This window comes from Canis lupus, chromosome 15 (assembly GCF_011100685.1).
Source record: "Canis lupus familiaris isolate Mischka breed German Shepherd chromosome 15, alternate assembly UU_Cfam_GSD_1.0, whole genome shotgun sequence".
Classification (NCBI taxonomy): domain Eukaryota; kingdom Metazoa; phylum Chordata; class Mammalia; order Carnivora; family Canidae; genus Canis; species Canis lupus.
This window is the reverse complement of record NC_049236.1, coordinates 16,080,316-16,105,224: the sequence shown is the minus strand read 5'-3', so window position 1 is coordinate 16,105,224 and position 24,909 is coordinate 16,080,316. Positions and strand designations below refer to the sequence as shown.

At 49.7% G+C, this 24,909-nt stretch overlaps 1 protein-coding gene across 12 annotated transcripts in view; it reads right to left on the bottom strand.

Moving 5' to 3' along the window:
• ERI3 (ERI1 exoribonuclease family member 3) overlaps positions 1-24,909 on the bottom strand; it is a 128,073-nt gene that overhangs the window by 65,859 nt on the left and 37,305 nt on the right. For 8 of the 12 annotated variants that reach the window (XR_005370299.1, XM_038558312.1, XM_038558310.1 and 5 more), the window contains 2 exons: positions 21,924-21,983; positions 17,572-17,663 (listed from right to left, as the gene is read on the bottom strand). Coding sequence is in view for 10 of the 12 variants with exons in the window: in XM_038558312.1 (XP_038414240.1) it covers positions 17,572-17,663; positions 21,924-21,983 (152 nt within the window). In the remaining 2 variants the exon portion in view is untranslated. Of the gene's footprint in view, positions 1-8,919; positions 9,282-17,571; positions 17,664-21,923; positions 21,984-22,970; positions 23,167-24,909 lie in introns of those variants that run through there. The other 4 variants (XM_038558308.1, XM_038558309.1, XR_005370300.1 and 1 more) reach the window with 3 other exon arrangements.

Sequence of the window (24,909 nt, the reverse complement as noted above, 5' to 3'; positions counted from 1 at the left end):
GCAGGCAGGTTTATGGTGCCCAGGTCTCTGTGCAGCTGGAATCACTGGGCACAGAGCTCCGCAACTGCCCAAACATCATCTGGCCATGCTTATTACTGCTGCCCAATGAAATTTTATGCACCAAGTCCACAGGTGTGATTTCCCCTTCTTTATGAGGGTCGGAATGACATCACTGATGGCCAATAGAAAAGAGCCAATTATGTCCAGGCCATAAAAAGGAATGAGATTTTTTCAACCAAATCAAAACTTCCTTTAGCTTCATGAATGCAAGGGGCCCCCTTTAAGGAAGGGCCCCCCAGTCCTGCCGTGGGCTCTAAACCGAGGGATTATGATCACTTTCCAAATACTGTGGGGCCTAGGGCTACAAAGGGGCTCCACCTTCAGCACTTCTCATGTGACGCTGCTCTTATCACACTGGGCCCCAGGGTCATCAGCACAGAACATCAAACCCTGCTCAAAGAAGCCTGAGTAGCTCCTCGCTACTTCTAACTCCAGGCAAGAGCTAGAAAAGATGGGGTATTCCTCAAGTTCCCTCATTACTCCTTCCAAATAATAAAAAAAGGAAGCAGAGATCCCGCCATTTAGAAAGAATAGTGGGAGGAAGAGGGGTACAAGAAACTGCCCTCCTCCAACAAGTATCAGGCACAAAGCATAAGGGACCCAGCCCTCCCCACCCCTCATCCAGCCCCACCACCTGCAGTCCAGCGTTTGGGCTGGGCCCAGACAGCCCTGATGGCAAACAGGTGTGAGCAGCTCGGCGCCAGCCAAGGCAGGGGACTAGCTCGTTAAGGGAACACCACCCTCGCTAATGGGTAGGGGCAGGATGAAGCCATTGTGAACAGGAGCTCAGCTTTGAAGATTAGGTGAAACAGAGCTGGGGGGGCTCTGCTAGAACCGCTAGGCTTGGGTTGAGGAGGCCAGCAGCATCCATGGAGGTCTGACAGACAGACTGGCAGACACCAACAGCCATGACCAGCAGGAGCGCAGGCACCAGTGCTGGCAAAGGCTATGCAGCCTATTCCTTCTGTGCTTTTCTAAGTCTGAGGGCAACTCGATCCCAGGGAGATACAGGCCACTCTCACTTTTAGCAGACTTGAGCCCTTAAAGAACAGGAGGCCAGCTGAATCTGGAGCCGTACGTGATCCCTTTTCTGCTGCTCTGGGAAGGCCGTGAGACCCAGATCTTGAAGTAATGTAGGCTGTGAGTCCTGGTGTCCAAAAGCTCGAGGAGGCACATACTGCTCACCTACAACGGCAAACTATTTTATCCCATCTGATACGTGGAAACGGAGGAGTGTTAAGGAACAAAGAAAAGAGGTGGGAGAGAAAAAGGCTTGTCTCAGTCTTCTTCCAAGTCACAGTTTCACCATGGAGGGAGGGAAGGCCCAGCCCGGGGAAGGAGTAGGCCAAGAGACCCAACCAATCAGCCAGATGGATGCTCCTGCCAAAGGGACACCCATGAGGGGGAGTGGGGTTTACTTCCATGTAGGCTCCCTACGTTTGCTCATTCTGACACAAACGTGCCCACAGAATGTTGTCACCGCTGTCCTATGTTTCAGAGCTGCCATGTTTCCTAGGCCTCGGGAAAGGTCCCGTTTCCACTGGATCCCAGTCTGGGAGGCGCACCTAGTCAGAGCCTTGCTGGCCGGTGTGATGAGCGTGCACCCGGCACACGCAGGCTGTCCCAGGCAAGGCAGCACTTAGCTAGGGACGCAGCTCTTTGTCTCTGTTTCCGTTCCCCCCCACCAGAGGAGATAAACAGACCCTGGGTGATAAACGGCCCGCCTTTCACGATCACTTTTCCTCAAGTTGAGGAGAGTAGCTAGTGATGGATGGGCTGGAATTTGGTTATCGGGAAGGGCTGTCAGCCAGAGGTGCCTATCTCCTCCCCCACTACGCAGGGCATCATTACACTGTGGCATCGAGGTAAAATATGAGCAAGGGGAGGGAAGGAAGAAAGAGGGGAAGGCTGGGCTTCCACACGGAGCAAATTGAGCTACAATGAGAGCGGGCACAAGGCTGGGACGTTAGTTATCTGCCACGACACCTTTATCTCTGCGCAAATTGGTCCCTCCTCCTCCCCCACCGCATCCTCTTGTACAAACAGAGGCAGGCACAATGTGTCACCACTGCAATAGCGTAGCAATTTAACCCGAATTAGTGAGGGGGTCAAGCCAGGAAATAGGGGTTTCTCATTTCAACAGGTTCCTTAGTCTCTGCTCTGAACACCTACACTGGGGGGGGCAGACTCATAATTGAATTCACTCACTCGGCCACTGCTGACGTATAAAAAATTAATGCTTGAGCCTCCTGCTTATCAAAGCTGGTTAGTTTCCGTCTCACCTGCGAGATGCACCATGGCAGGAGACATGGCCTGGGCCATCCGTGGCAGGCTGCACACTCGGGACTTTCAGACAATGCAGGGATCGGCAAGGTCAGGAAGGGAGACAAAAGTGCTGCCCGAGACAGCAGCCCCATGCCGGCAACCCCTCCTAGAAGCCTAGAGGAGAGGGTGCAGGGTGCGGTGAGGGATGGAGGCCAGGGGGGCTGGAGAAGGTGATCACTTAAAGATGATCCTGGGCAGTTCAAGAATGTACCTCAGTCTCCAGACAGAAGCAGCATTCTGGCTCCACTCTCCACCTGGAGATGTCCTGGGTGCTTTAAGAGAGGTGTCCAGTAACCCCTCTCTGCCCCTTAAGTAAACAGACACACACACACACACACACACACACACACACACACAGTTGTGCTGAAACTGAGGAAGCCAATGGCAGGACTGATGGCAACAAGGCTAAAAGAGCCAGGAGTAGAGGAGTCAGGCCCATTCCCTAATGGCTCCCCCACTGCAGACCCCCAGAGCTAGAAGGGGGCGGGAGGAGGGAGAGGGCAGTACGACCCCACCCAGCACATGGCTCTGCTGCACCAAGAGACAACTTGGTCAAGTGCCCATGTGTCCTTGAGCAAGTTACGTCACGTCCGTGCCCTGCTCTGTGAAGGTTGTAGGAGCTAGCCAAGGGAAACACATTCCTACATAAGCACTCATGAAGTGCTGGCTATAAGGAGGTCAGCTGTGACCAAACCTGCAACAGCCTTTAGAGAGGCTTCCAGGCCACCTGCCTTGAGAAGACAGTGCCTTAGTCAGGAAAAATACACCAGTGAAACTTTGCTAGGGATGACACAGAAAGGGAAGTTCTAAAACCACTGAACAATTACAAAAAAATGAATTCCAAGAAGCCTGGGGATGAGAGGAGTTGTGCATGGAGGAGGCACCTCGGAACTCATTCTCCAAATCTAAAGAATCAGTACACAAATCGGTGGGAACAAAAGTCAAGGCACCAAGACATTAAATGGGAGAACTTTCCACCTTAATTGTCACCACATACTTAAGGGCATCGCTGAGACCCAGGACCCTCAAGGGCAGAAACCAATCAAACCTGATTCCTAGATTCAAGGAGATTCCAAGACCACACAGAAGATAATCACAGCATGAAACATAAAGATCACCTTAGGAAAGATAAAAGGGCCATCCCATTTCTGATGATGGGAGAGCACTGCTGGGGAACATTTACAAACATTCTGCTTCAGTCCCCTCTGTTGGAACATGAACACACATACACACACACACACTTTCTCTCTCTCTCTCTCTCTCTCTCTCTCTCCCCCTCTCCCTCCATTCCTTCTTCTCTGCCTGCCTATAGCCCTGGGAGAGCACCGACTCCTCAGCCCACTTTGCTCTCACACTTGCCCCCATCCTCTGGGACAGCTGCAGGTTACAATTCCAACCACAGGCTTCAGAAAGATGATACACTTGCTGGAGCCTGCGAAGGGTCAGGAGAGAGTACTGTTTGAAATACCAGCGTGACAGCTGGCTCCTTGTCTGTCTCTTCCTCCCCCACCCCCCTCCCCAAACTTGTCATGGTACAAGAAGTCTATAAGCAGCCCATCAGCTTTAAATATCAGTGTGCGTGAAGCAGGAGCACGAGAGCGAGGGAGCGGGAAGCAGACAGTGAGCGCCTCTGTCGCCACTGCCTGTCAGGGAACACTAATGAATTTCACCACCAGCAGCCATGCTTCAGATGGGGGGGTGGGGGGGAATATGGGGGTGGGGAGTTTTCTAGGGAGAACCTCGCAGTATTAAAACATCTTTTCCCAAAGCCCTGTTAATAAATGTCACTGCAGAGCGGAGAACTATGGCCTACCGCTAGGACACCAAAGCAAAGGAGGGGTGGGGACAAGCCTCCCAACGGGAGAATGCTATGTATGAGGCTGGAGGGGGCCAGGTGAGCCCTGTAATTGGGAGGGTGACCACCACGACCCATAGACCAGGACAGGAAGGAAAGGCCTCAGGTGGGGGGAGATCACCAGCTATGCTTCCAGGCCAGACCTACTGCCCACCCCTTTTCCCCATCAACTTCAGCCAACTCACTTCACAGGAAGGCCCAGGGCAAGGGGCTCCAGGGACTCCCTTCCAGATCTAGGGGAGGTGAGGGGGGAGGAAACTGGCACCAGTCCCAACAGGAAGTACTTCCCCCACAGGTGGCAGGAACCAGAGCTTATCATAATCTCCATTTTACAGATAAGTATGTGGAGGTTGAGTGGGAATGTGACTTGCCCAAGATCCTACAACTCCTAAGTACTGGAGTCAGGACTCGAACCGAGGTCTCCTAATTCTAAAGGCCCATCTCTTTCCACAATACCATGTAGCTTCTCTGGGAAGGGCTGATCACCTCATTACCTCCTGTGTGTCCTCTTCTCCCAGGCCCTGCCCGTCTCCCTCCATTCCCTCCCACTGGTACACACACACCTCTGGCCTGGCATAGGCCACAGCTGCCATGTAGCACAGGGCTGGGCTCCAAGCCAGGGTGAATCCAGCCTGGCAAAGAAAGCTCTGGGAGTGAGCCAGGCCATCACCTGGGAGTCTCCACAGCTCAGAGGGCATAGCTGCAGGCATAAGCCTTCCCTCAGGTACCCTCTGCACAACTCTGATCAGCAGTGTCTGCTCTGGCAGCGACCTGCTGTGCAGGGGGCAAATGACATTTAATTTCCTCTTGGTTTCCCTATGGTACAGACGAAAGGCCGTCACCTGCGTCTGGGTCTGGCGGCACAGCTGGAAGTGTTCCCAGACATGCTGCTCTGGAGAGTTCCCAAACAGAAACCAGAACACAGGCAGAGCAGAGGGACGCCCCACAGGCCAGGCTGCTGGTTGTCCCTGAGAAAACCAACCTCAAATCCCCATTGCCAAGCAGATACCCAAAGCCTCCGAGAGGCAGTGATACGTAAACGGCACCTCCCTGCTCCACTGCTTGCCAGCCCACTTGCCAACCGTTTCCCCACACCAAGCCCACAAAAATGACAAGAAGCACACAAGTGCCACAGACACGCTGTGGAACAGTATAATACACATTTCCCCTGTGCCACAGAGAGTTCAAGAAATCAAACACCTTCTATCTCCCTAGCCCCTCTACAGTGGGAACAGTAGGACAAGCATCTCTCCGGAATTCCCTGAGGCCGATTCCTCCAAGGGAAGGGCACGGTGCCCCACCTGTTGTGACTGCGGGGAAGTGTCAGAGCTGCCACCGGTTCCTGGCGAGAGCTCTTTCCCAGATAGAATGGCAGAGGCCCCAGCAGGAGGCAGGCAGGAGTGGGGGGAGGAGGGGAGCAGGTGACAGGAGCTTTCCAGGACACTTTGGTCAGTGTCTCAGCTGATGAGCTGTCCTCTCTTTTGGCCAAGGAAATCGAGAGTTCCTTAGCAGTTTGAGCTGTTTCCAAGATATCTCACTCACCCCCCCACTACAGCCTCCACCTAGCCTATGGCCATCTTGACCCTTTGCCTGGGCTGCTTTTGTGTGGCCTACAATGCCCTCTGGAGGCTCCACGGAGAGGCATCTGCAGGCGGTCAGGTTCTGTCGATCTGCTCGGATACACTCAAGGACACAGCTGTTCCCCGAACCCTCTGGATGATCTCCTCCGCCCTGATCCCAACGCCCTGAACTCCTTTCAAAACAGGTAAGCACGTGGCCTACACGGAGTGAACCCTTCCAGGTGGGCATCAGAACAGCCCAGTGGTTTTTAAACTGTGCTCGATGGGGTTCGAGGATTCTAGAAGGGACATCAGGCCACGTTGGGGACTGGGGGAATAGGAGGAAGAACGGTAGGTAGGGCCTTGCCCCAGCTTCAACCAGAGCAGCTCAACTTTTATATATTTTGTAATGTTAGGCTTTAATATTTTGGTTTTTTAAAAAGTTTCCTGCTAAAAAATACTACCCATTCAGTCTCTCTGCTGTTCCTCCTCTGGGTTCTCAACGGCACTTGTTCGGTATCTTCCCTACGTGGTGCTCTCACACTCCACCTTACCCAGTGTGCAGGTGGTTTATTCACGTGCTACTTTCTGTCCTGATCACCTGGTGATCAGTCCTGACAGTCCCTAGCACAGGACTTCCCGGCCCGGAGCATCTTTCAACAGGGGCTGACTTCAGGCTACTGCTGGAATATACCAGCACCTCCAGCATGCACAGCAGTCCGCACCTTCAGTGGCAGTTTCCAAAAGAATTCCTTGAGAGAGAAGAGCTGACATTTACAAAGAAGGGCCTAGTGAAGACACGTGGCATATGCCACTCCTAAATCACCAAATGGGGGCACACCTGCTACCCTCATCCATCACCTAAATCAACCTCAACCTCTGGGGGATCAAAGAGACTTTTCAATGGGCCAATCTTTGGGCAAAATGCAGATATTCCCACAGGAAATATCATTCATTAGAAGTTTCCAAAGCCTGAATGTGGGACCATCCATAGAAACACAAGATGACACTCCTCAGCTGAGTGCTCCTGGATCTGTTGCCTTGCAGAAGAGTCACTAGTCTCACAATTCTGCTTATAGGACTGGAAATGGGTGAAGACCCTTGGCCCCATAAACCAAGCCCCATTGCCTGGGCTCCTTCTCCAGCCAACTCTGGGGAAGGGGCAGGAGGGAGGCAGGGATCTGTGCTCCTTCTAGCTAAAGCCACTTGTTAATAGGCCCTAGATTCCCTTATCCCGGGGGAAAGGAAGGTAGCAATGAGCCCTCTCCCTTGCACCCCCCCCCCCCCATATGCCTCCCAGCAGGGCCAGGGAAGAGAGCCATTAGTGTGTGCCTCAGCAGACAATGGGGAGGAGAAGTCTCCAGAGCAAAGGACAACTGCAGCAATTAGAATGCAGGGAGGTTCAGAAGCTATTTAACTGGGTGACCCCTGAGGTCGCTGCATCTGACTCCCGTCCCTGGATAAATATTGTATGAGAGGGGAGGGGGGAGAGCGAGGGAGCCCTCAGAGTGCTGCTCCTCCTTCCACTCTGTTCCCTACCCCACATGGCTGCCTCCAGCCACACATACCAGGAACATTATTTACAGCCCTGACAGTCAGAGCAATCACTCTGCTAACCAAGAGGGAATGGACAAAGTCGACTTACCAAAAATTGACTATGGCAATTGAAGAAGAAACCAGGGCTGTGGGGGAAGGGAGCTGGGCCCACACTGAGGCATTCCCCCATAGTCTGACTCCAGCTGGAGCAAATATTTCCCATCACCCCAAAACCACTGGCAGAGTAAATCAGAAAGGGTGCATCCCTCCACCTTTTGAAGGCTTCATAATGTAAAAACTCCTGGATCTCATCACTACCCAGGTGTTCCTTAGCAAAGATGGGAGTCTGAGCTACCTGCCCAGAAGAAGTGGGACTAGCCACATGTCACTTATCCAGCTGCCTCCTCAGCTGACCTCTAGGAAAAGGCAACAAGCAGGAGAGTCAGCCATAGCAGAAAGGGGTCAGGCTGGGGGAAGAAGAGGAGAGCGTCTGAGTGCGGGCTGTGCCTTGGCCCCCACATGTGCCACTCCTCCAGTCCTGCTCTAATGCACCCTGACATGCCTCTGAAGACAGAGAGCTGTTTGCAGTCAGCACCGTGATTTGTTAGTAATTATTTCCATGGTGTCACATTGCTGTCACTCTGTTAACAAAGAGACAGGCTGCCTCAGGCTGCCTGCAAGAAAGAATCGCAGAGAAAAAGGCCTGTCAGGCTCTCGGGATTCTCTGGGCGGCTAGCTTTCTTCCCCAAACCAACATCCTTGCAGGCTTTGGAAGAAACAGTTTTACAGAACTATCAAGTCTGAGTATGTCACCCTTTAGCCAGGGACACTGAAAATTTATCCCACCCACTCACAGCCATCTTTCCCAAGCCCTACTGAGCTAAGCCTCCAAAGTCCACAGATCATTCAGGCACAGGTCACTACACCAGCTGCAGCCTGGAGTTCCCCAGCCTTCATCTTCTAAGACCCATCCTTCTGGACTCCTCTTCCTCACTGGGGTGTTTGCAGCCTCCCATGTGCTCTTAGAAGCCCAACAACTGGAAACGTATTTTAGACCAAACTGAGGCAACTGCCCCACAGGCATGGGTGGTGGTTAAAGAGAATACGATGGCAGGGCGTTTTCCCTCCTTGAATCTGCCAACTGCAATTCAGGACCAAAGGAGCTCAGGTGTCAATGCCCCTGCAGTCTCCAGATGACCGTGCACCTGTGAGATCCCCACAGACTGCCCCATCATTCCCAGTGCCTGGATCAGTTCCATATCGCCACAAGGAAAACTAGTGGTTTGCTTTAGCACAGAGTTATGTCTCCATTACCTACCCTTGCTGGGAATTATTTTTTTTTTTTTTTTTTTTTTTTTATTTATTTATGATAGTCACAGAGAGAGAGAGAGAGAGAGGCAGAGACATAGGCAGAGGGAGAAGCAGGCTCCATGCACCGGGAGCCTGACGTGGGATTCGATCCCGGGTCTCCAGGATCGCGCCCTGGGCCAAAGGCAGGCGCCAAACCGCTGCGCCACCCAGGGATCCCCTTGCTGGGAATTAGAGGACAGATTGGCAAGTGCTGACAAAACAGAGGTCACTCACCTTACAGGCATGGAAAGTTGGAGATTAATTCTCTCCTCTCACCGAGGGAATCAGACTCCTGGAGAGTAGAAAGGATGCACCAATACTGAGGAAACCCTTTCACTGCCAAGCAGCAGCAGCAGCAGCAGGAGAGGGAGACAAAAGCCCACATGCCCTACAGAGGCCTTGTCAAGATGGCAAGAGCCAATGCCACCCAGCTCCTGCAGAACCTCACAGAGGAGCCTGGACAAAACCAAGATTCTTCTGGCACCACGGTCCAAAGCGCAGAGGGCAGTGCTGGCTGCATGCCCTGGAATGTAAACTCCATGAAGGCAGGATGTTTTAAAGGTTTATCTCTTTGATCACTGCTGTATCCTCAATACCTAGAATAGTATGAGACACAGAGTGGGTATTCAATCAACATCTACTGAAAGACTAACTAAATGGGTCAGTATGGCCCAAAGACCACTTCCACAGGCCTGGGGCCAGCTTCTCCCTATCATAGGAGTTCAAAGAGGGAAGCTGGTGCAGATTCCAGAAGAGACAAGAAGGCCACATATCCAAAGGACTGGAATTAGGTTTTAAAGGAGGAGGGAGATTTGGACAAGCTGACAGGCCTCGGGATATTCTATCAGACTGAACATTCACATACTCATTCGACAAACATGTACCTAAGGGCTAAAGGTATGCAGTTCAACAAAAGGAGAAGGGATAAAGTACCCTAAGGAGATATAATGTAACACTATACAGCAATGAAAAGGCTGAATACTAATATATACAACAACCGTGGAGGACTCTCTCATAATGTTGAGCAAAGGAAGTCAGACATAAAAGAGTACATTTTGTATGATTCTACTTATTCAAAGTCAAGAACAGTCAAAATATTGGCCCAGGGCATGATCCTGGAGATCCGGGATCGAATCCCACGTCGGGCTCCCGGTGCACGGAGCCTGCTTCTCCCTCTGCCTGTGTCTCTGCCTCTCTCTCTCTCTCTCTCCCCGTGTGACTATCATAAATAAATAAAAATTAAAAAAATAAATAAAATAAAATAAAATAAAATAAATAAAATAAAATAAAATAAAATAAAATAAAATAAAATAAAAAGAACAGTCAAAATGAACCAAAAGTAATAGAAGTCAGAACAGTGGTTACCTGACAGGCGGAGGGCATTACTAACTGAGGAGGGGCACGAGGCAATTTCTAGGATGATGGAAAAGGTTCTTTATCTTGATCTGGGTGGTGGTTACACAGGCCCATACTCGCATAAAAACATATGGAGCTGTGCATTTCATGTTTGTATGCTTTATGTACCCTACTGTGCCTGTTTCATACCTTGATTTCTAAAAATATTAGGGAAAAAAAAAAAAGAGTTGGGTCTCAAGAGTCACACAAGTTTAAAAAAAAAAAAAAAAACAAACACAAAAATATCTCACCCGAAGCAAAACATTTTCCAGGAACAACAGTGGCTCCTTCTCCTTAGGAGTTCAGGGGCAAGCCCTCCAGCCTGCACTCTCTAGCTGCCAGAGGACAGAGGAGCCCAAACAAATGGCCAAGGCCTTGCAAGGTCCAGAAATACTCAAAACACAAAGAAGTGCAACCCAAGTCCCAGACCTAGGAGGTAGTAGCAGCCTCTATTCTGTACCAGGTGAGATGTGGGGAAGCAGAGATGGAACATATGGTTAAGCCATGGCCCCAGCTGGTTCTGAGGCTCTCTGAAGCAGCCTGTCAGATACTGCTACAAAGGATAGAACCAGACTTCCAGAGACAGTCCCAAAGAGCCACAGGACCAATTTGTCTTCTTGACAAGCCAGGCAGACACTGGCTGAGCTACTCCAACTCTGGGCCATACAAAGGTCTCAGTGCCTACGGCCCCCCCTGCCAGCAAGAGGAGGTGATAAGACTCTCACAGATGGTCAAGGGGAGTATAACTCTGAGGGCCCATACTTAGGCAGCAACACTTGCCTCAGGACACAGTAAAGAGCCATCCAGTCAGCAGCTCTGTAGCAGGCCAAAGCATGGGTCTCCCATTACCACACACATCTCAAAGCCTGAGGAGTTAATACACAAATGACTTTATCATTTTATCAGGATTTTAACCAAGCAAAACTTCCATTCCAGGGGTTCCAAAAATCACTGGAGTGCTTTAGACCCTTTGACACCTTCCTAGTGGATGAGATGAGGCCAACATTAGAGTCTTATCACTCAGCCCAGAAGTGGTAAGACTTCTGGGTAAAACTGCCCAGAAGGTGGATCACCAGAGGCTCTGCCTGCCAAGGAGGGACCGAACTTATTGATTGGACAACAAAGCTCCTCCCCAATGCCCCTCTAGGTCCAAAATCTTTCCAGAGCAGACTAATTGTCCCAAACTCAGGCTCTGAGGTAAGGATAAAAGCTGAGCTGCCTACTAACCTGTAGCTCCAGGACCACAAGGAGAAGAGCGGAAAGGGGGCGCAGGCAGGGGCCTAAGAGTTCCCATGGACTCCACAGAAACCTGCTCCTGCCCTAGAGACTGCCCATAGGAAATGGATAACCCGCACCAAGCCCACACTCAGGAGCCCCTTTACCACTAGTGCTAGGCACCAGGACATGTGCCAGAGGGAAGTCTCATGCATCTGTGAGTAGGCTGGCCCCAGAGGCCTGCAAGCTCTCAGGGGGAGGCGGGGCACCCCTCGCTCCTCAGAGCCCAAGAACTCTCGGCCCAAGGAGCTGTCAGGCTAACGAGGCTACCCCACCACCACTCCATCTGAGCGTGGCAGGCTGCACCGCACGACTGGCTTCAGGTGGCTCTTCTTTAATTAATGGCATCCCAGGCTCTGCAGGGAGCTTCACCCTACAATGAATGGCCCTCTCTCATTAGAGGCAGGCCTGCCATGATGTATTCAGGGCGAGGGCCAGGATTCATTTCCCTGTCTGTGGGTTGGGGATGGGAGGGAGGGGAGAGACAGCAGGGAGAGATTTATATCGAGTGACTTGGATTAGCTGCAGCTGAAACATGACCCCATCAACTCAAGCTGCCTTCTTGGGGCTAACCCGATGCACCTCTGCTGACGAGAGGGCTCTAGGGAAGCTGAAGGGAGGGCAGAAGGTCTGTTTCTTGTTCTCTCTGGGCTTAGGCTATAGCTTGAAGGCCCAGAATTCCTATACAACCTCCAGAACACCCTCCCCACCCGCCACACACACTCAGTGTGCACTGGAAGCCAGTCTTGCCCACTGAGAAAGCCTCTTCGTGGCCAGGAAGCTGACCCATTGGCCTCCAAACTGTAAGATTGACCACAGCTGGCGGCTCGCTTTCCTAACTACTTTGTGTAGGAAATACCCACCCTCCCTACTTCAGAGGAGGAGTCCACTGTCCCCCATATCTGCCCCCATATCTGCTGTCTGGACAGGATCCAAGTACATCCTGCCACAGAACATCTCAGGCTACCCAGCACTAGGGAAGAGGTGGGCATTGGCCTGACTCAAAAACATCCTGTCAGCTACTGCCTCACTATAGTGAGCCTCTAAGGTCAGGGGATTCTATACAATACTACTCCTTTTCTCCACCTCCCCCTGAGGCCGTCTCATAGCGATCACAAGACTGAACAGGGGAACCTGGGGTCTTCTGGTAAAACAGCGTCCACATTTCCAGCATACTTCTCAGAGACTTAGAAGAAAGGCTACCCTGAACGCTGTTATTCATACAGGTGGTTTTAGGCCTAGGGACTAGGTAGGTGGTTCAGGCTGGCGGCAAACAGCACACAGCCCTACAAACTCCTCCTGTTATATCCTGAATTTGACATTCAGTTTTGCCTGTGCTTGGGATAACAATCATACATCAAAGCCTGTCCTCTATCCATCCTCGGCCCTCTCAGAATGCCCAATTCACTAAAAGAGCTGGAGACTGGGCCCTCACCTGCCCCTGCCAGCCAATCAGAAGGCTGCTCTGCAAGCTCACCACGTCCCTAGGAGGGCCAGGGCAAAATGCCTATCATCTGTACACACACCCACTCCATGTCATCCACAGTTCTCCCTGGCCCTTGTGGGAGAGCATTCATTTACCCTTCCTTCCCTACTCGGAAAGAGATGTAGCTCAGTTCCGCTTTGCTAAGCCCTATTTGGCAATGTGTCTAAACACATGCAAACTTAATTAGTTCAGGAGGGGAGCCCAAGCACTTGCAGTGACAGATAAAAGTATCGGGAAATGAGACAAGTCAGAACTGCCAGGGAGTTCTTACTCAAGCCCCTTCCCCCAGCAGGCTGCTAATCAGAAGTGATATAGCTCAGAGCTGGGACCAACTGGCACACCCATGGGCAAGGGGTAAGGCTTTCATGAGCTTAGTGACATGATGAGGTCCCCCACATGCTTCCAGACATACTATAGGATAGAGGTATCCAAAATGATACTGGAAGTGGTTTCCTTAAAACAGATCTGAGGATTCATTCATTTGTAGCTCATCAAGGAGGCTCTCAGCAGCCCCAAATCATCCCTCAATACACCCCCTGGCCAACCATGCCCCCATACCAAAATACATGTAACAGTCCAGACCTCCACCAACACCACATGGGGTACCAGCAGCCTAGGGTGTCAGAGAACGTCAGCCACTCAGTGCAAACAAAGGAAAGCGGGAAGGGCATCCCCCCTATCATCACAAAGCCATGGGCCATGAAGGGCAGAAGCAGATGGTCAGATGGCATAGTGGTTAAACACACTGGTTCTAGAGTCAGAATGCCTAGGTTCATACGCCTGCCACAAACTGGTTGTGTTCCCTTGACAAACTTACCTCCCTGGGCTCCAGTTTCCTCATCATTTAAAAAAAAAAAAAAAAGGTTATAAAAAGAATTTATTTCATAGTATTGTGGCAGAATTAAATGAGATGATGTGTAAATAAATAGCACAGCAGACTCCTGATATGATACGTAATAAGCGCTCGATACATGCTATTTTTCTTATGATATAAATGTCCCCAGAGCAATCCCAGCCCTCAGTGTTGGAAGGCACAAATCTCTGAGAAAGGCCTTCAGCCAGCTGAGGACCAAACTCCTCCACGACCCAGGCCTGTGGGCCATCTCACCCAGTACCCAACATGAAGGGAGGACCCAACACCCAGTGCTGGTGTGAGAAAATCCAGGGGCCACCTGGCATTAGCAGCATAGTTCTCCAACCCCTCACACTCAGATTGGTACAGGAAGGCCCAAGATTTCCTCTCCTGTTCCATTCTCCCTGAATCTACCTTCCATTGATCCTCTGTCATTCTTCCTGAGTACAAATACCACAAGCCCACTCCATTACTTAGCTGTCATTTATTCAACAAACATTTATTGAACAACTACTAAGTGCCAAACACTATCCAAGGTTATAATGGTGCCCACAATCTAGTAATAAGGAGAAGTAGAGGGAGGCACGATACAATCTCATGTATAAATAAGTACATGTCCAGACTGCTTTCTTCCAGCAAGATCTCTGCTGCCATGTCAAAGATGGAACCCCTCTACAGAGACATTCCCTGCCTGGGTAGGCAGAGAAGAGAAAAAACTAGAGAAAGAACACTAAATGCCATGAAGAGCTTCAAGAACCACAAGGTAAGGCAAAGAAAGGGTAGGTCAGGTAGGGGAGGCAAGCTGACCAAGCACCAAAGCCATAACAAGTGTCATGTCATTTCTTAAACAAGTTGAGAAGGAAAATTAAATCCATGCCCACTAAATTAAAACCCACCTCAGCAGGATCTGTGACTATAGCATCAAAGCCCACAGAGTATCAACTCATCTGGCTTTGACAAAAGATGGACACAAAATGTTTCTGTCGGGACCTGAGCAGATTTCTCTTCTCCAGTGGGATTTCTGCTGCCACTTCAGTTCCCATTTCTCAGTGGCTCACTAATCAGGCCCTTTCCAACAAAAGTGATGTGAAGCTGGTTGGGGGTGGGTGCTGGGAGAGAGGGGAAGGGCAGCAACGAGAAGGAGCCATGGCTCCAGGAAACTAGAGTGGGAAATGAAAATATTTGAATCCCTTAGACTTAGTTAAATCTGAAAATGGATGTCAAAATAAGAAGTAAGCCCCATACTAACAAGTTGCGGGTGTCAATTTAACACCACCCTTGTCAGGCTCCTCAGCAGCCTTTACCAGACGCATAAAAAGGTGATGGCTCTGATGAGAGCCATCTGACGAGAGGTTCCAGGAACACCGATAAGCTGTGCACTGTCACGAAGCACTACTTAGGTTTCCTCTCTGGCTGTTTTTATTTTGTTACACATTTAATTAAGAGCCTTCCCAGCAGTTATGCGGACTCCTGCTTCTAAAAGGCAGTCACAAAGCTCTCCTCCCCCCAGCTCCTGCCACCTGACATCTGCTTCCTTCCTGCATATTCTTTTTTAGAGCTTCAGTGGTCTTTTCAATACAAACCCAAACAGGCTACCAAAGTCTGCCCAACCCAGCTCTTTTAGAAGCAACGTGGTCTTAGAATTCAATTCTGTGTACCTATGAGTCTACCAATTTGGGCCTCAGTTTCAAATTGTTTTGTTTTGGTTTTTTTCTATCTATAAAGGGAGATATCCCCTTCTACCAAGGAAGATAGTTGGGAGGACTGAATGAAATTTGGTACATGCTCTTTAAAATTTGGTTTTGGGGCGCTTGGGTGGCTCAGTCAGTTAAGCATCTGACTCTTGGTTTTAGCTTAGGTCGTGATCTCAGAGTTCTGGGATGGAGCCCCCATGTCAGGCTCTGCGTTCAGTGTGGAGTCCCCTTGAGATTCTCTCTCTCCCTCTGCCCCTCCCACTCATGCTCGTTCTTTAAAATAAATGAATAAAATCTTTTTTAAAAAAATTGGGGTGGGGGTTTCTTTTCCTGTATGTTTTGACCCAATCCCTTTTCTTGATTACATCATTTCTTGTGAAGATGCAAAGCAGCCTCCAGAGCCAACAAAATCTGTCCCAGGCCTACTGAGGTGAACTGGTGCTATAGGCCAGAATGGGCCAGACCCAAAGAAGACAGCACTCTCTGAAAATCCCCCTCTCCTCATGGAGAAACCAAATCCAAACTTAGGAGGCCTGACCAGATAGTCCCCGCGTGGATGAACAGGGAAGTTTTCATATACACACATATGGACATGCCATTCACAGTTAATGCAGAAGATTCTGAAATGTGAGTATCTGGGATACAAACACACCAAAGAGTGAAAAACACTTGGAAGAATGGAAGTCCTGGAAGGCTATCTGGAGAAACTGGGCCTCTGGACTGGGCTACATGAGCCCCAGGTGCTGGGTATCAGCCTGAACCCTGCCCACCCCAAAGAGCTTCTCTTATATGCTACAGAGCTCCACCTAAATCCCTTCTCTGAAGATTCAAGTACTCAGAGCTGCCCAAGATGCCATAAATAAGAGCAACAGCCTCCTCCTCCTCACCTTCTCCATAGAATCCTCCCCTGATTCATATCTGCTTCCAGGTCCAGCCTCTGTAATTTCCCTGACACAGGAGTGTCAGCTGGGAACACAGAGATCCTCTGGAGCTCTGGGAGTCGTGTGCGCACACCTAGAGGTATGCAGTCAACGTGTGTACACGACCTGAGGGATGTGGAAATGTGTTTATGTGATCTGGACTTGTTCTTCCTCCTGTCACCTAGGGAAATGGTGTCCAAGAGCAGGCTTGACATCCACCTGAGTGCCTAACTTCACCTCAACATCCAGCATCCAAAAGGCATAAAAAAGGACCTCGTTGAGAAGACAATGCCTATTTGGTAGAAAATGTCACCTCAGAGCTACTATTCCTCACCCCCCAACAATACCCCACCTATGCACAAAAGCATGCACGCACACACACACACACACACACCCAGAATGCTTGCGGCTGCCTTCGGTCACAAAGAACACAGAGGTATCGATTCTATCAATCCTCAGCAAACAATGCCCCCACCACCTCCACCCCACTTTAGCTCCCTGGGGGCTGTCTGAAACCAGGTATCCATGAGGATAGACAAGAGGCAAAAGTGTCAACCCAGCAGAGGAACCAGTTCTGTCTTCTATAAGCAGGGCAGGACCCGGAGACAAAGGAGAAAAAGCAGTGGGAACGAAAGAGGAACAAGGAGGCTGGGGAATTGGGTAGTTCCCTAGAAGCAGCCCTCTCTCATCCCACTATAGGGCTTGCAGTTGAATCATCAGGGCCTTGTTCCCCAGATAAAAGGGTAGGCACGGCGTAATGGTTAAGACAGGACCCTGGAGCCAGGTTGCCTGGGTTTGAATCCTAGCTCTGTGTGTTCTTGGGCAAGTTACTTAACCTCTCTGTGCTTTAATTCCCTTATCTATAAAACAGGAACAAAAGTACCAAGGTTTATTAAATGCGTTACTATTTTTAAAGCATTAAGGGTAATAAACACTAAAAAAAAAAGATCTGCTTTTAACTCTTCCCTTCCAGGGCAACAATATGTAGCCCACAACCGGAAGGGCTGTCCTAAGCAGTGAGACCTGGCAAAGGCAGGAAGGCCCCAACAATAGCAGTCCCAGTAGGGTCCTTGACTTATCTACTCCCTGCTCCAGAGGCAGAAGGTAGGGTTCCCTGCCCTCTTCTCACCTTGGCAGCCCCAAAGATCCAGGGACTCTCTGACCCAGCTGCCCTGTAGGCTTGGACATGTAAGCCTGCGAAAGGCAAGACCTGGTCCCACTGATTCCAAGCCCTGTCAGCAAAGTAGTCCTTCTTATACTCACATGACTTTCAAGTCCCAGTCGCCACAGGTGACAAAAATTGACTTGACGTTTGGATCTAAGAGGCCTTCTTTCGCCATCCACTCATCGACCCTCTGAAAAGTACACAACAAGAACAGATGAGATTTTTCCTTTTTTTTTTCTTTCCAAGTCTGTGAAGAGCCACAACAGTGAAACGCAGATAAGCTGCTTGTAATCAGAGCAGGAGAAAACTGTAATCTTATCCAGCCATGGCTCTGTTCTGGGCTCTCAGCCTTGGCTCAGGGCTATGGGAGCACTAGGAGGATGATCCCTACAGGAAGATCCACAAGCCTGAGTGAGTCGGGGGAGGGAACCTCTCCACTGCCCCACTGCCGAGCAGCCTGCTCCAGATGGGATAAGGACATATCCCAGTAAGTCGGCCCTCAAAAGCAAAGCCTAGTACAGACACAGGATGCCCTTGGCCATGAGAACAGGCTGGAAGGAGGCCCCAAGAAGGGACTCCAATCCTCAGGTTCATTCATTCACTTATTCATTTCACCCTCCCACCAAAGGTTTATTAACCAAATTTATGAATTTGGTTATTCCCCCAAATGATGGTGAAGTTTATCTTCACTGTGAGTCTAGCAGAAAAAGCTCACTTGCTGGGCTGGAACCCCATTCCACTTCAGTCGCTGAAAGCTCATAAACTGGCCCCAGATTTTATGTTTCTCCTCTCCTGGTTGAGGATTCAAATTCAAATTCGGTGGAACCTTTTGAAGGCTGAGTTCAATTTCTAGACTAAGAGATAAAACAGCTCCTAAACACACTTTAAGTATTTCTTTCCTTTCATCTCTTTGATCAGTCTTATTATTTGCACTCACATTGGAAGTACAAATACTAAACTCAGTATTTAATGAGAGAATTATCATAAAACATTCATGAAGCATTGCCTATTTTTCAGAAGATCCCAGGCATGGGGTGAGAGTACAGCAGATCACTACCACTCCACTCACACAGACGGATTAGTTTTTAAAGGCTACATGGCAAAGTAGCTAGAAATGCAGGATTGAAAGTCAGACACATCTGGGTTCTAACCTTGGCTCTTCTATATCCTGACTGTGTCACTGATGGGAAGTCATTTAAAAGTCATTTAACCTCTCTGAACTTCAGTTTCCTTCATCTATAAAATGAGGCAGGATGACTAACCTTATGGGGTTGTTTTGAGAATTAAACATAATAATGTATTAAATGGCTACCACAAAATAGACAGTAGACTGAGGAGGAGAGAAAGTCAGATCATAATACAATATAATAAATGCAGCCATGGAGAAGTGACCAGAATGCTATAGGACCAAGAGGAGGAAGCGACTAGCTCTACCTTTTACAGAGAAAGGAATTGGGAAGGAAGGCTTCACAAAGAAGACAACGGATCTAGGGACTTGGTGGTTGGGTCTGCCTGACAGGGTGGATGGAGCACAGCAAAGGATACCACAGGCAGAGACACAGGCACGGGCACAATCATTTTGTATTTGAGAAGCAATTATGTGTTTACTGTCTGCCTTCCCCACTGGACTACGAGCACCATGAAGGCAGGAACTTCTGTCTTAACTCACTGTCACAATCCCTAACCCCAGCAGTGTCTTCTCAACAGATACCTGCTGACTGACTGAAATATGAGTTAGGAGTAGTGTGACCCATGTACAATGTGTAGAAAGGCGGGCTAGGAAATGACGTTGGGGACTAGGTGGGCCAGACTGTGAAGACTCAGGCACGTAATGGAGAGCCCACTGAAGTCCTGAGTAAGATCACTTCTAGCAGGTGGAGGCTGGCTCCCTGGGACATCTCAGAGATCCTGAAGGCCTCGTCCACGCCGAAGCAGTCTTTGAGTAGGGCCAACGATCCTAGGTCGTTCCAAGGCTACAGCTGTCCTACCTCCCAGGAGGTCAGAGCTGCTCCTCGAGCCAGACTGTGCAGAACCTCTTCATAGTCTGTACACGGGAGAATCCCCCTCAGCTCAAGAGTCTCCCCAGCAAGCTAAATTCTAGACCTTCTGCTACTGAATGGCTTGTCTCCCCAGCCACTATGGCCCACTTACACTGAATGACATGCACACACTCACACTCATGTATCCTTTCTAAGACTTAATATAAGAAAAGAAGGCAAACCTAGAGCTCCTATGTCAGCTAACCTTGCTCCAGCTCACTGGTGTTAAATCTCCAAGGTAAATGCCCCAACTGGGGGCAGTAGAGGAGGGCTCCCCAATGCCTCAAGTCCTACAAGGTGGTCTTGGAAAAGAGAGCAAGACAGGACTGTCAGGAGCCTGGTCAGCAAGACCTGGCCTTCCCCATGAGAAGCACTTAATACTCACAGAGGTCCTTGGAAGCTTAGGACCTACGCCATTCACTCATTCAATAGATATTTAGTGAAAACCTTGTACTATGAGCCTGTCCAGGAAAGTGATACTACATTTGGAATAAAGCCTGTCCTTTTCCTTTCCTACTCTGCTTATATGGATAAACAGTTGGAGGAATCACCAAGACAACCCCCAACCAGCTGGGTTAGCCCTCCCAGCTACGTCTAGCATGGGTCCTACCTGGACTAAATGAGTCAGGCAAAAATCCAGCTGGCCACCTGCTCAAGGCCTTGGTTAGAACAAGAATTCAGCTTTTTTAGATGTATGACAAACTCAGGGTTAATAGGACAAAGCAGAGCCCATTCTGGTCTCCTCGCCAGACTCCCTATTCAGGCTGATGCCAGGAACCTTCCCTCTTCATCCCACAAAGTATGCTGAAATAGTAGACAGTAGCTTCATGGATGAGTCAGAATCCCTGGAGCATCCTGCTCCAGCCTGGCCTGAGGTTAGCAGGAGAAAGCCTCCTCAAGACCATCGCTCCCTCTCAACCAATACCACTGAGGAGAAAAAAAAAAAAAAATCCCATAACCTCAAAAGCTCTGGTTCAGTGCTGACCTACAGCAAGCATCTTCCTCTTAGGATCCTGGCCAGAGACATTCCAGGGAATAGTTGCCTGCTATGTGGCCTCCCTCAGGGGCTAGGCCCTGCCTGGGCCATAGGAAACAATGAGTCCCCTCTTTCTCCATGAGTCTAGTCTTACAGGGAGCAGTCAATGTGGAGGAGACCCCTCAATAATAGGAGTGAATTTCCCCTCAAAAAAAGAGGGTCAGTAAGACTGGGAGACACCTCAGAGCTCATCTTCTCTTCTTCCAACCTATTGCAGGTACCCTAACACTAACCCTACCCAGAATTTGACCAGTCACAGAACCTAGGGAGCATACCTGCCACTGGGTGAGCTTAAACCTGACTCCATCCTGGGAAACCCCAGGAAATTCAGTCTGCATTTCTCTCTCCCATGGGACAGGGTCTCTTGGCTATATAGAGACCTTCCTCCCTCCCCCTGCCACCACCCAACCTCCTCTAGGCTGAATACCAGCAATGCAGATGTGTCCTGCTATCCCCCCCATACTCTGCTTTCTCCTGTGCTTTGATAGGAACTGAGCTTTGGGTTTACTAGTCTTAAAGATAAATAAAGCACCTAATGAGATCCACAGGCTTTTTTCTCTTCTCCCCTCCCCTTAGAGAGGAGGGAGGGAGAGAGGGATCCTCTCCCTCAATGCAAACCCCCAGGCCAAAAGCGGTGGGAGCCAAGCTGAGGCCAAGCGCAGCCCATCCTTATTCCCTCAGGCTGGAGCATAAGCAGCAGCGTCTTAACCTTTTCCAGCTCCCTGAGGAGAACATCCTAGAAGTGTGGTCTCTGCCAAGGGTTCTAAAGCCTTTAATTTGATTTCCTTCACATGGGCAATTGTTGTAATTATTCTGATTAGGAATCATTACCCAGTGCAGCCTCTGCACCCCTGACAGACACAATGCATCCAGCGGCAAGCTGCAGTGGGGCAGGCGGGCCCAACCGCACCTCCTGGAGGAGCTGACAGCAAACAAAAGCCATCGATGGGGAGTTCTGGGTGAGTTAATGAAGTGCTCACATGCCACAGGAAGCCAACACTAAAGCTAAACAAAAACACCTTCGGTCCCCAGGGCTAGTTCTGCAGTGCCATAGCTCAGCTCCCCTCCTTCCAACAAGCCCAGCACAGGCTGCATGGGCTGCCCAGCAGAGGGCCAGGGGCCAGGAGGGGGTGGGGGCCTGTGTGGAACTCGGGGCAGCACTCGGACATCTTGCCAGTAACCCTGACGGGAACAGCTGGAGATGACAGATCAATGGTTCGATACTCTCAACAGCATGTCACTGATGTGACAGCAAATGTTATTCTAATCAAGCCATAATCATAGTCAAATTACACGGCTACATTCACAGGAGGGGAGGGAGAGAAAGGCAGCAGGAAAGGGTCAGAGGTCAGGAATTAAAGGTCACTCAACTTACCTCCAGCACTTGCTGCAGGCTTGGCTGACCATCCACCATGGCTTGAATAATCCCGGTGAGCTGAAAGGAAAGAGAAACAGCCAATAGGTGGAACAGCAGGGTGCAGAGTCTCAAAGCCGGACTGGATCCTTTCCTTTTTCATTCTACGAAAGGCCCTGGCCTGCACTGCTTTCAGCTCAGAACTTGCCAGAAGCCTTGGGAATGAAGTCCCAGGACACAGGGTGAACTTTCCCCACAATATCCTGCCCTGAGAGGGAGAAACACATCTATATGCTGACTGCAGGGTGTGTTTCATACCTATTTCAGCTTTCATTTTGGGAGGGAAAAAAAAGATGTTATGTGTCTTGTATTCAATAGGCTCAATAAATCCCTACAAATTAGAATCTAAAGTTTACCTCCAAGCTTCACAGAAGTTCCTGTAGAACTTAGGGCAGCCACATTTGGATTCAAGTCCACCCCTTCTCTGGGTCTCAATGTCCAGCATTTCCTCCTCTAACATCGGTGAAGAACCAGGGGAGCCCCACAGGCATCCACCCTTTACCCTGAATACCTGGGCCCTCAATACCAACTAGGTAAGCAAGAAATAGGATCCTTTAACTGATGGGGAAACTCAGACGAAAGACCTAATAAAGGAACCTGGTCTACAGAACAACTGACTCAGGCTGCTCCACCCAGGTCAGGCCTAGGTTCAAACAAGCTTGTTACTTTGCTCTGCTTTGTTTTGATTTGAAGTGAAAATATCCCTCGAACACAGACAAAGACAAACTGCCTCAGGGATCTGAGGCAGGAGGCCCCTAGCCACAGACCTGGACCCAGCTGGAAATCACCATGTCCAATGTGCCCCTGGCTACCTCTACACAGAGTAAGATCTCAGGCTTGCTGGGGAATTTCTTCTTTTTTTTTTTTAAGTGTTGGGGGGGGGGATTAAACTCCAATTAAACTATAATTACATTTAATGAATATCAAATACCCAACTCACAGGAACTGCTGGCTCTAAGAGGGAAGGTTATTTTCTCATAGCGACTTACATGGAATGGTAATACACACCTTTTAGGGAAGAAATTTTCATTTTAAGAACGCTGAGTTCCTCTAGGTGGGTTTCTGTAGTTCATCAAGTCATTATTAGGTGGTATTTTAAGGAAGTGTAAGGACACAGCCACTCTATTTTATATTCCAGAAACTGTTTTTATATTAATCTGTATTTTAATTGGGTAACAGCTGCTGCCTACAGACTTCCCATGGTCTAAAAGGAAAATAAATTAGAAAGATTAACTACACTGTTGTTTCGCAAGGCTTTAACCCACAGCATGCCCACCCGGCTGGCACCTCCACACCCTTTCTTTGCTTGGGAGACCAAAGAACTGCCCAGCAGAGGGAGGGCCTGAGCCAAAGAGAAGAAAAGTTGGTCCACTGAGGGCTAGGGGTGGGGCTGGCAGATGAGGGGTGAGAAAGAGCTCTGGGTCAGCGGCTTTAATCTTGGAGTGCTAAGACTTCTCCTTTTATTTAGTCAACAGCTATTCATTGCCAGCCTACAATGTGCTGGGCCCCATTCCAGAAATTAGGGATCCAGTCATAAGGAAAAACATGAAATCCCTGCCTCATGGAATCTGCGTTCTACTTGGCAGCCCCTCTATGCCCAGCCCAGCCAGCACCCAAAGCCTGTACACCTTCCAGAGCCCCACACTGAGCAGGCGGTGTCATAGCACAGCAGTGCCTGTGTTTTGTCTCAGGCACTTAGGGGCTAGAGTCCAGAGTAAGCTGTGGCTGACTCCAGGTGAACACCCAGATGACTGACTAGCACCCTTGTACCCACCACTGCCCTTCCTGGCCCTCCTCCTCTCCTGCTTAGTTCTTCCAGGGCCAAGCCATATCCCCAAGCTTACAGCTAGGGTTTAGGGTCAGGACTATCCTGGAAAACCTACAGCCACTCTTACGTAGAAAGCTCTGGGGTCTGCGTGCCAGTCTCACATCTAGTCTGAGTCTTGTGGGGCAAGGTTAGGTCTACCACTTCTCGACTCCTACACCAAGCAAGAGTCACTCGGATGAGCTGAACACTGAAGGACTTCCAGAAAGGCTCACTCACAGAAGAAACCAAAGGCACCCTTGCCAAGAGAGCCCCCTCCTTGGAGATGGGCCTTAGGTCAGCATCTGTGTATCCCACAAGCACCTGTTCTGGGCCCCAGGAAAATCACTAATGTGGGGAAAGAAAGTCACTGCCCTAAAAAGGAAAACTAGGGCTCTGCTCTGCAGTCTCTCACTACAGACGAGGCCTGCTTCTTCCACCCAGGTGGTAGGTGGTAGGGCTCCAGGGGCCTGGGGCTTTCTCACATTCCTGTCCACTGGTCAGCAATCCTAGAATTATTGGCCTGGAGGAGCCTCTCCAAGCCCAAGCCTCTCTCTCCATGCTTTCTAGACCACCTGCGGTTCAGCAAGACATGGCTTACAGCTGAGCTCCTAGAGGGCTTGAACTCAATCGCCAGAGACACAGGGGCTTGAACTATTGGTTCAGCTAGAGGCACTCTTCCAGGGGGAGGCCTTACTTCCCCATATGAATCCTTCCAGAGGATGGACTACATCTTGCTGGCTCTTCCAAGGCACTAGATGAATAGAGTGTGAAATTAAGAAATGAGTCCCTAGGGCAGCCCTGGTGGCTCAGCAGTTTAGCGCCGCCTTCAGCCCAGGGTGTGATCCTAGAGACCCGGGATCAAGTCCCATGTTGGGCTCCCGGCATGGAGCCTGCTTCTCCCTCTGCCTGTGTCTCTGCCTCTCTCTGTGTGTGTCTCTCATGAATAAATTAAAAAAAAAAAAAATCTTTAAAAAAGAAAAAAAAAGAATGAGTCCTTTTACCTGGTACTGACACATTATAAGATGTCTCTAAGACTTACACAAGAAGCCATGAAAGAGACAGCCAATTAAAAAACATATATACTGGAAAGTTCTACCTTAGGCATAACTTAAATCCTTCATGCTGCAGTTTAAACCCAAT